General features: G+C 41.4%; 3 protein-coding genes across 5 annotated transcripts in view; all 3 read left to right on the top strand.

Moving 5' to 3' along the window:
• LOC308146933 (ADAMTS-like protein 1) overlaps positions 1–2238 on the top strand; it is a 91068-nt gene extending 88830 nt beyond the window's left edge. For 2 of the 3 annotated variants that reach the window (XM_080518939.1, XM_080518941.1), the window contains one exon: positions 379–2238. In XM_080518939.1, the coding sequence (XP_080375065.1) occupies positions 379–488 (110 nt within the window). In that variant the 3' untranslated portion in view covers positions 489–2238. The remainder of the gene's footprint in view (positions 1–378) is intronic. The other variant, XM_080518940.1, reaches the window with a different exon arrangement.
• A 370-nt stretch (positions 2239–2608) lies between these two features.
• Positions 2609–6003, top strand: LOC308147290 (NACHT, LRR and PYD domains-containing protein 3-like; the record flags this gene model as incomplete). Its single annotated transcript, XM_080519397.1, has 6 exons — positions 2609–2897; positions 3170–4883; positions 5018–5101; positions 5229–5312; positions 5522–5599; positions 5685–6003. The coding sequence occupies 6 exons, from the start codon at positions 2609–2611 to the stop codon at positions 6001–6003; spliced, it is 2568 nt and encodes an 855-aa protein (XP_080375523.1).
• A 680-nt stretch (positions 6004–6683) lies between these two features.
• On the top strand, positions 6684–12030 carry larp7 (La ribonucleoprotein 7, transcriptional regulator). The gene is made up of 13 exons (XM_080518944.1): positions 6684–6782; positions 7503–7723; positions 7832–7932; positions 8207–8290; positions 8434–8598; positions 8713–8815; positions 8890–9198; positions 9341–9494; positions 9648–9799; positions 10537–10646; positions 10763–10922; positions 11415–11506; positions 11837–12030. Exons 2-13 carry the CDS (start codon positions 7516–7518, stop codon positions 11912–11914), a joined length of 1716 nt encoding a protein of 571 aa, XP_080375070.1. The 5' UTR covers positions 6684–6782; positions 7503–7515; the 3' UTR covers positions 11915–12030.
• Positions 12031–14307: the final 2277 nt, after the last annotated feature.

Genomic DNA, 14307 nt, shown 5'->3' with positions numbered 1-14307 from the left:
GTAGCGCTATTGTGATGGGGAAACTAGTCAGAAGGAATTTCACTTGCGGTACTTAAAGCACTAAACAATTATCTTTTTACAGTCTCTGAGGTATCAGATATTCCCACAAGTCATATGCTTGTTAATTTGAAAGACCGAACAGACCTCATTGGGAGATGAAAGATTGTACTTGCCATGTTTTTCTTTTAGTTTTTTTTACCATGCCAGTGCAAACAAAACTCCTCAAACCTCTGTTGGTTTCGGTGGCAGAAAATGACATTTCGGAGGTTCACCACACTGATGAAAGTATCCTCGTGTACAGATCTGCACAGACGTCCTCGCTGCTTGATCTTGGAAAGATTTGTGCTTTGTCAATGTGTATTCCACTGTCGGTTCCAGCAGGCGACTGCAGAGACAGCACGAGGTACTGTGAGAAAGTTCGACAGCTGGAGCTTTGCCCGCTGCCCCAATTCAAAAGCCGCTGCTGTCACTCCTGTCGAAACACCTGAGGAGACGGACGCGAGCGGCAACCGAGGAAAACCTGGAGACGTCAAGAGGGACGCGCCAACGGAGACTTGAAGCCTCCACTCCCCGTCCTCACACCTGCCAAGCTCTTTCAAGATCGGCCTTTGATGGGAACACTTGAGTGTGAAGGACTGTTTGGTTTGTGGTTTTGATCGGCCCTCCTCAAAGATGCCAATTTTCTTTCAATTTGAAAGGAAGGACATTGCTGTTGATGAAGGCTTCAGTTTCTTTCAGAGAAAAACTGAAGTTCAACAGGTCTACTTTCTAAATTAAGCAAACTTGAGAAACTTTTCCCCCTGTGGGCAGTAATAATCTGTGGTGACCACGTGTTTTGGCTATAAAAGGGGAACTTGAGAGATGAAAAGCAACGACATTCGGGTGATCCCCTTCAATGAGTAGTAAGTTTCTAGGATTTTTGAAAAAACAAAAGTGCATCATGTCTTCCTATACCTCCATCACTACATACACAGCAGATGTTATCGGTAAATTCTACATCCGATCCCACACAGGCACAGATCCAAGGTATAAAATAGAATTGTATTTTTTTTTTATTGATTAACGTCATGACACAGAAATCCTCTAGCCTTGAGATAACCACTGGAAAGATGTGTTTCTTTATCGCGACAGTCACCACAGCAGTTTAATATTTTCAATGTTATAAATGAGATTTTGTTTACATATAAAAAAATAAGAATTTTAACCGAAAAATAAAATCAAAGCTGTTTAAAAATGGGGAGTAGTTTAATGTTACTAGAAACACATAGTTAATGTTCAACATTTGGTATCAAGCATGTGAGATCTACATTTAGCACATGTTGACCACAGTCATTGTTCCAGGGGAAGGAATCTGGCTCGCAGGTGTATCAACCACACAGAATAGGAAGTGAGACAATGATTTCTTTTGCGTGGTTTGCACTATGGGAAGTGTTTTACTCAAGCAAATATTGTTTTTGGGTAAAAACAAAATTATTTTGCACTTAAAACCCATCCAAGTCCTTGTTAAGAACATGGCTTGAAGGGTTTGATTTATTTCTCTCGAGTTTGTAACGTTTAGGTTGTTGTAATAGTTCTTGATGATACTTATCAATCGTCCCTCTAACCACTGTATGACATTACATGATTTAAACATGAGATGAGCATCATGATATTAGATCAAGTTGCGGTTCAACCCAACCACAAAATCGTATTCCTTTCACTGGTTTGGCATTTCAGTGATAAAAAAAACCCAGCTTTTACCTTTGACGGTTCTTGTGTTGTTACATTTTTGGGCAAATTTCAATCTTAGTGAAACGTCATTGTAAATGTTACTGTAGAGAATTTTGTAAAGCTCTTTATTAATGTACCATTCTTACATTAGTGTGCCAGATAGGCAGGGTTTGCACTTTTCATGTTGTGTCCTAGATTGTCGAAAGCTTCCCCGTCAAGTCCAAAGTGGACGTCGGCAGGGGGCGACTCGACCTGTTAACTAAGGTGCAGTTATGTGAAATAATAATTGGAAAATATCATAAATATATTGCTTATGCTCTTAAGTTATGTAGATATTCATTTTGTTGTTGTATTTATTTCCACGTGAGTTCTTGTGCATAGTGTTGTATATATTTACAGGGTTGGGGTTTGAGCATTGATTTCCCTGCAGCTGTTTGGTGTGCATTGCTACAGGAACCCTCTGCTGGTGACATGATGTGTTGCTTTTTATCATCAAATAAAACCAAATACATTCCTTTTTATAATTCACTGGTTGTCATTTTCTTTTTTTCTTTCTTTCATACTTTCTCATAATAAAATTCCCTTTTATTCTGTGGGACTGCTCATACTGATCAGGTCGATTTTGATATGTGATAATATCAAACATAATACTCCACCCAGTAGCAATGCACAGTTCAACCACAAGCTTGATGAGCAGGATTTCAGCATGGTGCTGTCGTCCGCACAACTTCCCACAAGCAGAAATATGCACTTCCTCATTTTCTAATAGCATGTACAGTTGCTCAGGTCTGCAAGGAGAACAAGCATCCTCAAGATCCCTCAGGACTTAAAACTGGCCCATCAGGCCGTCGGAACTAAACTTGCCTTGAGTCGTTGCGAGGATTATTTCACATTAGTTATGGTGGACAAAAGTGATTTGGATTGTTTGGCTGCACTGAGGGTGCTGCGGGTTTCTCTTGTGGATGAACTGGAGGGACAGATTGACTCTCTGCTGGATGTTTTGGTGAGCAGGGAGGTGTTTACTCGAGACGATCGTGAGGAAGTGCTGGGTCTGCCTGGGCCCCGGGCCAGAGTGAGGAAGGTGCTGGATACCCTGGAGTGTAAAGGCGAGGAGGCAGCCAGCATTTTTCTCTCTGCCAGAAACCAGCACTTGAAAGACGTGAACACAGATGAGCCTCCTTCTAAAGGTATGCAAATCAAGCCACAAGTGTCGTGAGTACACTGAAGATACTTTCTGGATGGGCAATGATGCTTGAGTTGCATTATTATTCACTTCTGTCCTTATCCACAGCCTCATCACTGCTTTTATTTATTGTAATAGTCATTCTCATGCTTTGAAAGCTGCTTTAAATAAAATACATTATTTTAGGCTTTATTATTTTCATTATTAGCATTAAAAGTGGATAGTTTGTTGCACTTTAGAGTGAAAACAATGAAATAAACCTGTATTCTTTTGCAGATTACCACAAACTGAAACAAAAGCACAAGGACGTCCTCAGACGTCGGAGTGAGAGCATGCTCTTCTACAACACCCGACACGGAGAGAAAATCATTTTTTCTGAACATTACGTCAACCTCCTGCTGGTAGACGGACACCAGGCCTTAGAGATTAAGAGACACGAGGTTCTTACTTTTGGACAAAAGCGACTCTCGATGCAGCAGAAGTCAGTTGTGCACAAGAAAATCACACCAGATGAACTGTTTTCAAGTGCAAATACGAAGCGTCGGGTGAAAAAGGTTCTGGTGACTGGCGTGGCGGGAATTGGAAAGACAATCCTGGTGCAAAAGATGCTTTTTGACTTTGGAGGAAACAAGGGCCACACGGCTTTCGACTTCATCATCCACATGACCTTCAAAGACTTGAACCTAATTGACAAACCCACAAACTTAAGAGAGCTGATTTTGCGTAAAAACAGACACCTTGCGAAAGAACTGGATAACATCTTGGCTAATGATGAAAGACTGCTGCTTATCCTGGATGGCTTTGACGAGTTCAGACATTACAGGGGCTGCGACGACGACGCGTTTGTGAGCGAACCTGATGAAGAGGCAGAGGTGAAGGAGATTTTTCAGAGCTTGATGCAAGGGGAGCTGCTACCAGAGGCCTCTGTCATGCTCACGACTCGCCCCGCAGCCGTTGGCCACATCCCCGTGGGCTGCGTCGACCGCTTCGTGCTCATCGCCGGCTTCTCTCTGGACGAAGTTCAAGATTTCTTCTCTCGTTATTTTCAGGACTGTGCAACTGCTGACCGAATGTTCAAGGTGGTGCTAGAAAATGAGCTGATGCTGACACTGTGCTACATACCTGCGTTTTGCTGCATTGTCTGCTGCATCCTCGAAAGCAAGGATGTCTATGAAGAAAGGCCCAAGACCATGACGGATATCTATGTGCAGTATCTGGTGGCTTTGCTTCGCTCTCACACCCAAACAAGAGCCGAAACGCAAGACCGACGAGCGGGAACCCTCCAGCATCTGTCTGATGTCGTACTACAGCTGGGGAGACTCGCCTTCCAGAAACTGATGGAACATCAAACTCTTTTCTACAGCAGCGACCGTGACGTCGCCGCCTTAGACAAGTGCAGTCTCATCAGTACCTTTCTTGACACGACGGTTGCACAAGAGCCCGGCTACACTGAGGAGGTTTTCTCCTTCGCTCATCTGACTATTCAAGAGTTCTTTGCCGCGCTCTACTGTGCTGTAACTGATCACCTTTTACTGGACGAGCTGCAGCGCACTCCGGGTCCCGGAGAAGTAACAAGCGGCGGACACTTGGACCTCTTCAATCGCTTCCTGTCGGGAATTCTCTCTGAACGCAATACCAACTTCCTGTTGAGGCAAGTGGGGTTGTGTTGCCATGAAGACAAAGTGGACTTATATCGTAATAAAATCATCACAGAGCTGACAACACTGTGTCAGAATGGAGGCCATATCCTCAACCACATCCACTGCATGTTTGAGCAGCAGGACCCTTCATTAGCACTTGCCGTGCAGCCAACATCACTGCGAGTTAACGTGAGCGATGAAACGCTCTCTCAGATGGACTACAACGCCATCAAGTACTTCCTTAACCTCACAAAGGGAAACATATCAGAGCTGGATCTGACAGGGACTGGAGTGAGCACTGATGCTCTTAGAGACATTCAACCACTGCTGCTCAGGTGCGAGAGACTTTGGTGAGTTCCAGGTACAAATATTTTACACCTGAAGTCACGTAATCCTCAAGCATTTCAGTTCCTGCTGCTGTGTGCCCTCTCATGTGACAAAATATTAAATAAAAGGTTTTTTCCTCTGACTATTACAATTCAAGGCTTGGAGAAAACAACCTCAGTATGGACTCAGTGCAGGTCATTGCAGATGTGCTGCAGGAGTCAGAGACGCTCACACACCTCGGGTAAGATACTTACCCGAGGTTTTGACAATCAGGAAATACGGATTTGAAAAGACAAACTCTTACAAACTTGTGTAAAAACCTCTTAAGATCAACACAGATTTGGTGACACTTTTTGTTTCTTGTACAGTCTCGGGTGGTCGAACATCGGGGACGATGAAATACTAGTTCTTTCTAATGCAATAGCGGTGAAAAAAAAGCTTGAGGAATTGTGGTAAGAAACTTGCACAACTGGCATTTAACACCATGTGTTTAGAGGAACTGAAAGTTGTTTATCATTGGAATGAAAAGGATTATTCATATTAGTAATCTTTTTTAAGTTGAGGGCATAATGGCAGAATATAGTTATTGTGTTTTAGTTTTTTATTCATTTGTAAAATATGTAAGTCTAATTGAAATAGTGTTGCCTATGTGCTCTCACAGGATGGAAGGAAACAGAGTTAGTTACCGAGGCCTACTGGGACTCAGTGACTTAATCCCACACCCACTGACCAGAGCTGTGTGAGTAAATTTTTAATTTAGCTTTTAATTTAATCAATTAAAAAAAAATTTCCTCTGAGGCATTTGTTTTTGTTTTTAACTACAGAGCCATATGGAACGACTTGACTGACATGGGGCCACAGTCCGTGCTCAACCAGGAAAGCATCACTGTGAGTTTCACAGATGATGGTACTTGGGAAGGATGGGGGGAGTGGGTCTTCAGACGGTGTGAGGTGAACAGCAACGAGAAGCTGGTGATGTTTCTCCACAAAGTGTGCAACCTCTCGGCCCAGTGCTTGGAAATGCAGTGGGTCATGACCTTCTACACTAAGCTGTCACAGCTGATCAAGAGCAGGATCGAGAGCTGCACCGAGGATGACATGTGCAGGAAACTTCGAAAGTTTGAGAAAATTTTGGACCTGTGACGCAGACAGCACCAACTCTGCACAATAAGCTCTATGTGAAATGTGACTTTCAAACTGTTATGTGGAAGACAATACAGAAAAGTGAAGTAAACTAAATTACATTCACAGCATTGCACTACTATACATTCATGCTGTACATATATCTCCACCAATAAAGTGTGACGACTGTACACACTTTATTGTTATTCACATTGTGCACATAGACATATTATGGTCATAGCCTGATTTATTTATATATAGTTTGGTGCCACTGAAAATTGCAATTCCAATATATTATTTATGACTTTTATAGATATAGGACCTCCAATAAATATGTTTAAAAGACAGTGTATGTGTTATTCATTAGCAGAGGAGGAATGTTACAGAAAAAGTATGATGGCCCGTACGGGGATCGAACCCGCGACCTTGGCGTTATTAGCACCACGCTCTAACCAACTGAGCTAACCGGCCATGGAAGCGAGCATGAAATCCGCAATACAAATACCTCAATCAACCAGTCATGTCAGTAAAATGAGTTATTATTTAAAATCATGATCATAATTGAGTTCGGAAGTGGATATATAATTAAAAGTCGAAATCACAAACGTGCATCGGGTTTTTAAATAAACGTTTTTGTAATTCACAGGAAGTTGGGTCACTCTTGATGACGCAAATACTCTGCGACATCATCCGACACGACGCAATGACGTTCAGCAGAAGTTAGCCCGCTATTTCTTATTATATCTGATTATTTTGTGAATGCAGCGCCGGACTTGACGCGTTTTCTCATTTACAGTCGGGTGAGTTTCGTCGTCCTTCAGATGTCCCGTGCATGTTATAACCCCTCATTGAGTTCTTTGTGTGGCTTGTAAACATTTAGCAAGGCGAGCTTGCGTTAACACAGATGCAGTCATCCATCGGCAAGCAGAGCTCATATTAATTCATTGCGTCAAGTTATAATAGTATTGGTAGCATGTTTACTGTATAACACTGTAAATGTTGTCGCATGTCTGAAAGACTCTCCATGAAGCCATACCAACAAGAAAATCATTAGTTAGATATAGTCTGTGATTAAGCATTAGCAAGACGAAAGTATGAATGCTGGAGCAACTGGTTCGTTGGAATGTACTGCACAAAGACACTAAAGATCTGTGCTTATTTGTGAAAGATGTTTTAGAAAACTTTCCTCCAACTACTGTCAGCAAATCTATAGAAGTTGTGTTGTTTGCAAAAAGTTATATTGATTTGGCTTGTGTTCATTCCTTTTGCATTGTGTTGCATGATAAAAAAAGAAATATTATTATCTCGAGTAATGTATTATTAATTTGAGTAATATAAAGTACTGACCTAAAAAGTAAAGTTATTAAAGGACTGTTTTGACAAAAAGAAAATACAAAAACCATTGAAATGCAATAATACAATTAACAGATCTTGCAGACGAATACAGAGTAAAATAAGAGCATATGTGAGATTTCTGTGCAACTTTGTCACAGTGTGTTTTGTGTTGATCTCTGAGGCAGTGCTGTCTTCACCATGATCACCTCGGAAAGGAGAGCAAGTGTTGTCGCTCCTCAGTCCAGCAGTAAGGAAGAGAAGGAGAAGGAGACGGAGAAGAAGAAGAGGTCTCGTGTCAAACAGTTGCTTGGTGACGTGAAGAAGCAAGTGGAGTTCTGGTTTGGGGACGTCAACCTCCACAAGGACCGCTTTCTTAAGAATCTCATCGACGAGTCCAGCGATGGATGTGAGTGGCTGTTTGTGTTGAACATATACGGCCACATTCACAACTGTCATTGAGTACTTTGGTTTTGATTTTTGGCTTAGCTCGTGTTCTTTATGTTATTTCTTGCAGATGTGGATATATCTGTGTTGGCGAGTTTCAATCGAATGAAGAAGCTGACAACTGACACAAAGCTGATTGCCAGAGCGCTGAGAAATTCATCTGTCGTTGAGGTACTGCTGCTTGGTGTTGGTTCATCATGTGATCATTTACAAACCTCCCCTCACCACAAAATATCTTTTGGCCTCCAAACCCCACCACCAGTCTCTGTAGTCCAGGCCTCTTCATCAACAACTAGAACTAGCTTCCATCATGTCCATGTTATTATGTGGACCTACTGTCCAATTATTTATCACATCAAATTGCTGTTTTTACACGTTTTCATAGTTTACCAATCAGACCTTTGTTTCCAGTCACATGAACATGTTGCATTTCTTTGTCTTCCAGATCAACTTGGAGGGGACAAAAGTAAGACGCCAACTTCCTGTTGGAGACGTACCAAACAATGTCGATACCCGCACAGTCTACGTGGTAATACATGTTGGATTTCCTTTTCACAGTTTAAATATGACAAATGAGCCAGCTTCCAATTCATTTGTGGGTTATGTGGCCTCTTTCTGATATTCTCATTGGCTCACAAAATATGAAATTTCCACCTTTTGTTTGTTCATCAGGAACTTTTGCCCAAGGATGTGACACACAGCTGGATAGAAAGAGTTTTCACAAAGTGTGGGAACGTGGTTTACGTCAGCATTCCCAGGTACAAGTCGTCTGGGGACTCAAAGGGATTCGCCTTTGTCGAGTTTGAGGAGGAGGAGCAAGCGCGGAAAGCCATAGAGGTGAGGCCACAGTTCTTGAATGTTGCCTGGAATATATTTACAACTCGTATGATGTTGGTGCTTAGTTTTTGGGGGAAAGCAAATCGTAATTGGAAACGTTGATGTTTAACACAGATGCTGAACAATCCTCCCGAAGATGCTCCCAGGAAACCAGGGGTTTTCCCCAAAACTCTAAGTGGGAAGGCGCTTCCTCTGGCGGCTGACAATCCAGCAGCAGGTAAAACTCTTGTCAAAAAGACATGACTGAGACCTCTTATCGCGCATCGACATTTTGACATTTACACACTGCAGGTGAAGAGGAGGAGAAGAAAAAGCGCAAAAAGAAGAAAAAGAAAGATGGCGCCTCGGTGAAGACGTCCGCCAGCGACGTGAAAGAGCAGGCGATGGAGGACGAGCCCTCTGTGCAGAAGAGGAAGACGTCCGCAGCGGAGAAGCTTGAAGCCGAGCTGGGCGGCACTCAGAAGACGCCGGGCAAACTGTCGGAGAAGAAAAGACGGCGGTCGCAGACAGCAGAGCTCTCGGAAAGTGACGTTCCATCAAAGATGAGAAAAACCAGTGAAAGTAAATCTGCAGAGCTGGAGAGGGAAACAACAAAGAGAGGTACATCATCCGAGCAGGGTTTGATCCGCCGATCCCTTCGAGGAAGACGTTTACGTTTCCCTTACTTCAAGTTGGAGCAGACTTTGAGGAAATGTTTATATCCCAACAAGTACTTTTTGTTCACTGTGATTTCCCCTTTTAGATTCACCCACTCAAAGTGACTCACAGCGAGATCCTGAGACGGGGAAGGAAAACATAGATGATGCGACTGTCAAAGCAAAGAGGAAGAGAAAAAAGATGCACAAAGAGAAACTGAAAATCGGGGAAGAAGTCATTCCACTTCGAGTTTTATCAAAGTAAGATCCCTTTTTTTTTCTTTTTTTTTGATGCACCAGAACAGATGATTTATTCAATAAAAGCCCCTTCAGAACTAAAATAACTTGAGAAACTTAACACGCACCCTACTGAACACCCTCTTCCCCTTTTTTTTTTTTTTTTTTCTATGACAGGAAAGATTGGCTCGCGCTGAAGGATGAGTACTTGAGGTTGCAGAAACGCAGCATGGCCTCGCTGAAGAAGTGCATCACCAGAATTGATCACAAGGAGCCCCGACGTCACCAGAGTGGAATGGAAACTGATGCTCAGCCTCCAGACGCACAGGGTGACTTTCTATAAAAATGTGTAGTATACAAATTCAAAGAATCATGGAAGACGTTCGATGTTTTCACAATGTGAAACAAAAAAAGTTTCTATATGTAATGACGCTCAATATATATCGTTTCAATCCCCAAACTTTTTTTTTTTTTTGGTGAAACTTAAAACCTCCTTTTCCATACTGAAAATATCCACTCTGTTATTTATCAGCAGTGAAGATGACATCATGAGAGCCATAATTACTTCCTTTGCAGTTTGACTTCTAATGATTTTCCCTAAAAGCATTAAATCCTATTTATTCATGACATTGTACTAGAATCTGAAGCACTATTGTGACTTTCCGAATCCGAATACCCGCCTTCTTTATTAACCTGCACGTATTTAATTAGTTGTTAAAAATAAATCGGAAATCTTAGTTTATTTATTCTAATTCAAAGTAAAGAAAATAGAAAACAAACACATTGCCGCAAGAATATTTTAGTGTTTGTCCATTTCTGTTCTACTTCCTCCGTCATGGTTTAAAAGTTGTGTATCGGCAGATGAGTTGACAGTCATCATGGTCTAAAGAAAGCCAAACATGACCGTGATGATATCATATTTTATTAAACGGGGCATTTTTAAGAACCTCGAGGCCACGTTGCATTAAAATACACACAATCCTAAAAATAAGGCACTAAGGATGAATTACAGACTGAACCTGTTTGAAGGAGTAACATTGTTTTGTTTATTTGTGTGTTTGTGCAGCCGAGAACAACAGAAGAGAGAAGGAGCTGAAGCAGGGCCCCCAGTTCACCAGCGGAGTCATCGTGAAGATCACCGACAGCAAGCCGTTACCAGGAAGGAAGATTATCAAAGTAAAGCGCAGCTCAGTTCCTCCCTCACGAGACTTGTCGTCGTCCGAAAGTTCTGAAAGCTCTTTTCAAAGCGTTAGAACTACCATTGATATCCTTTCTCCTTCTTTTCTTTGTAGGAAGCCTTGAGCAGAATCTCTCCGGTGGCCTACGTCGACTTCTTGGAAGGAGACGCTGAAGGTCACATCCGTTTCCACTCGCCGGAGGAAGCTAAAGCCGTCTGCAGAGTGAAAGCAGAACTGCAGAAACAGCACAGCTGGAAACTTGAAATTCTCTCAGGTGAGATTTTCGTGTGTGTGTGCCTGCCTGTGTGTGTATATTCCACTAAGCCCACATGTGTGCCATGCATATGACGGGGAGGATATGGATGTCCGTGGCAGCTCTCTGTTCTTCATAATTGATGAAGATAAAAAAAATATATATATATTTAAAGGGCCAGCAGGTGCATTGCAGGATTCTTCATATCTTTACACCACCTTATTTGTTTTTACTTCAACATTAATTCCACTACAGATGCTCCTCTGAGCAACTGGTCCTTGTTGATGTCATTTAAAAAAAAAAAAAATGTTTTAGCCATTTACAGCAGTGGTTTGATGGCACTGACAAAAAAAGGGTCATTTAACGAGCTTCAGCTCAAAACTGCAGTTAAAAACCACGACCGTTTCATTCAGGCATCTTTGTACTGGCACAACCCCAACAGTCAAGCAGAATTACCGTAGAAAACAGAAATGATAATAATTCTGCCACACTTTGGTTTAATTCCTCTTGAAGGTGACCATGAACAAAGGTACTGGCAGAAGATCTTGGTGGACCGGCAGGTGAAACTCAATCGTCCAAGAGAAAAGAAACGGGGAACAGAAAAGGTGAGCAAACATTGAGACAAATACTCTTGAGTTCTACTGTGTCCGGTTTACCTGTGATATTATACCGTAGCAAGCATGCACACTTTAATATTTCATATTGAGAATACAAAAGAATCTTTTGTTGGAGATTTAGTGTGCATATTTTAGAGGCAGCTATTCCTGTGTGTTCAGATAGGAACTAATACCTCGGCTCATCCATGCAGATTATCTGCTCATCTTGTAGCCATTTCATCACCGCTGTGTTAAAAGCACGATCCAATTTGTCCTAATATTGTTGTCTTTCTGCCGTCTCGTCCTTGTTTGTGTTTTGAAATCCTTCTCCCTCTTCAGCTCACGTCCAAAGCTGAAAAGATCCTCATCGCCCGAGCCAAGGAGGCTCACAAGCACATCCGTTTCCAAGAAGACTGAAAGTCTCTCAAATGAGCCGTCATGATTTCAACTGTGGAAGAGAATTAACATGGAATTCTATTTTTTAAATGTCTCTTAGTTAATTAGGTTTTTGTCTCTGTTTTTTTGCACTGGAGCCCCTAAGATAATATGGAATGCTGCTATGCATGTAGACATTTGACTTTTTTTTTTCGTTTTGTTTTTTAAGGAAAATAAAAATCTGTACAGATGTAAATATGACTGGTGTGAACATTCTCCCAGTGAAGACATGTACAAGCAAATTCCTTTGTGTTTCTTGTTTTTTATTCTCTCAAGTATATTTATTGAGTTGTGGGTTTTATGAAGAGACAAATGACTTCAAACAGCTGAGCAAAAAAATACGGAGTCCACAGTCAAGTATTCAAGGAGAGAACAAGGTCACCCTCTGCAGGTTTGTTCTGAAAAGATTGCAGTTTGTTAGAGCGAGTACCAACAATTAGGGCTCAACTCTGATGCCCAAGGAACAGAGAAATGTTCCAAACAGAAATATACTACTTTTTATTTTCCTTATGTACAACATCCATCCAACATGCCTAAAACAGAATCACAGGCAATAACTTCAGTCCACAAATATTTTATATTTCAGGCACAAAGATGAAACCCTTTTGCCCTTTCTGTATAATCTCAGCTTTATCAATCTTGCTTAAGACAAGAAACCAGGGATTTCTTGAATTGGGTTCAGTAAAGCTGTTAAATTCGTCCTCACTTCAGCTTTTGGTGTTGCAAACCGCGCTTTATGTGATTGTTCTCACAGATGCCTCTGGCTGATTTGTAATCCTTACTGAATAGAAGACCCATTAGGGAAGCAGATGTCTGGGATTTTTCCAGGTCCAGGTCCAGGTCCAGGTCCAGGTCCAGGAAGGATCCTTCTTATCCCATTCTGCTATAAATCTTAGCTCATTGGTACGTCTGATACTGGGAGACACCAAATCCTCTTTTTGAGTTGGGAATCTGCAACTTTGATCATTTTAATCTCGGCTTTCTTTAATTTTATGTGAAATCGCTGGATAATTTTTTTGCACCTTGTTTGATACAAGTACAGGGATTACCTGTAGGGGGCAGACTAATCTTAGCACGACATTGATTTTAATGACTCTTCCCAGCGGTGGTAAAGGCAGTGGAGCAGTGTACGTCGTGCTTGATACGATTTAAAACATTAGAGAAAACTCGATTTGTTTCATAGGCTTCCCATAGGCATAGGTGAAGATTTACAAAATTGTGTTTCATCGCCAGAAAAGGACCCAAACAGACGTAATTTGACTGCCAAAATAGAATTTAACAGATGAGCATGAACGAGAAACACAGATATTGAACCATAAATTTACTTTTTTTTAATGTCTTAAAAATATGTCAGCATTAAATACATTTATCAAAACTACAAAAAATGTACTACATTTACATTAAAGGCATATCCTTTCAGAAATATATATTTGAAAGTTTGGGGGGGAGTTCCCTCAAGATTAAAGCAGGCACTAATTTGGCCTTGCTGATGACGTCATGTGTCATCAAAGCAATAAAGAGAGCTCGTTGATGATGTCATGTATCATCAAAATGACATCACCTTTTCATCATCAACAGCTCTTTCATCTCACAAATTTAACCTTTAGTTAACCGGAAAAGCCTTTCTTCCCTTCAAATCATTTCAGAACTTGGCAAAACGAACCATGAACAAGAGGTTGACTTAAGTTTTAATTACTTGGCATTTGCATTTTTGAAACACATCGTTCAAATTCAAAATTATGCTTTGAATTTATTTCCCATATTGTATTTATTAGTGGAACTTTGTGAACGATATGATACTATTTCTAAATATTTTCTTGCCAGAGTGCGGTTCCAGCTTCCTTCGGGCCAGAAGAACGGCATTCCGTTATTAAGAGAGAACACGAAACACAACAAAAGGGACCTGCCGTTGGCCGGGCCTTTGACCCAGCAGTTGGCGAGGTACCCAACAAGCAGTGGTGTTAACATCTTTCCGTAAGTTAAATCTAGAGCTCTGTGTTTTTAATTCCTCCACATTGCCCAGTGTTGAAGGTTGATCATTCCAGTAAACCTTTGGTTTTGTGTCAATACTCAGGATGGGTCCTGATAGGAGGGTAGAACAGCCATTGATGGCAAGAAAAACAAAGCACCAGGAGAGGTTCCGACTTCCTTCCTCTCCTAAGACAGCTAACCCACCCGCAAAACAACATTTTATGCCTCTGCAGAATGCAAATTATAATTTAAACATCCTCCGGTAAGTCAAATCGAGAGCTCTGAGTATTCGTCGATATTACCCAGTGTTGAAGGTTCATCATTCCGCTAAACTTTTTGATTTTGTCTCAATACTCAGTTTGAGATATCAAGCTGACAAGAAGACGGAATACCAGGAGAAGTTC

The sequence above is a fragment of the Blennius ocellaris genome (assembly GCF_963422515.1).
Source record: "Blennius ocellaris genome assembly, chromosome: 23".
Taxonomy (NCBI): domain Eukaryota; kingdom Metazoa; phylum Chordata; class Actinopteri; order Blenniiformes; family Blenniidae; genus Blennius; species Blennius ocellaris.
The sequence above is the reverse complement of the archived record's forward strand: the minus strand, read 5'-3'. Positions and strand labels throughout refer to the sequence as shown.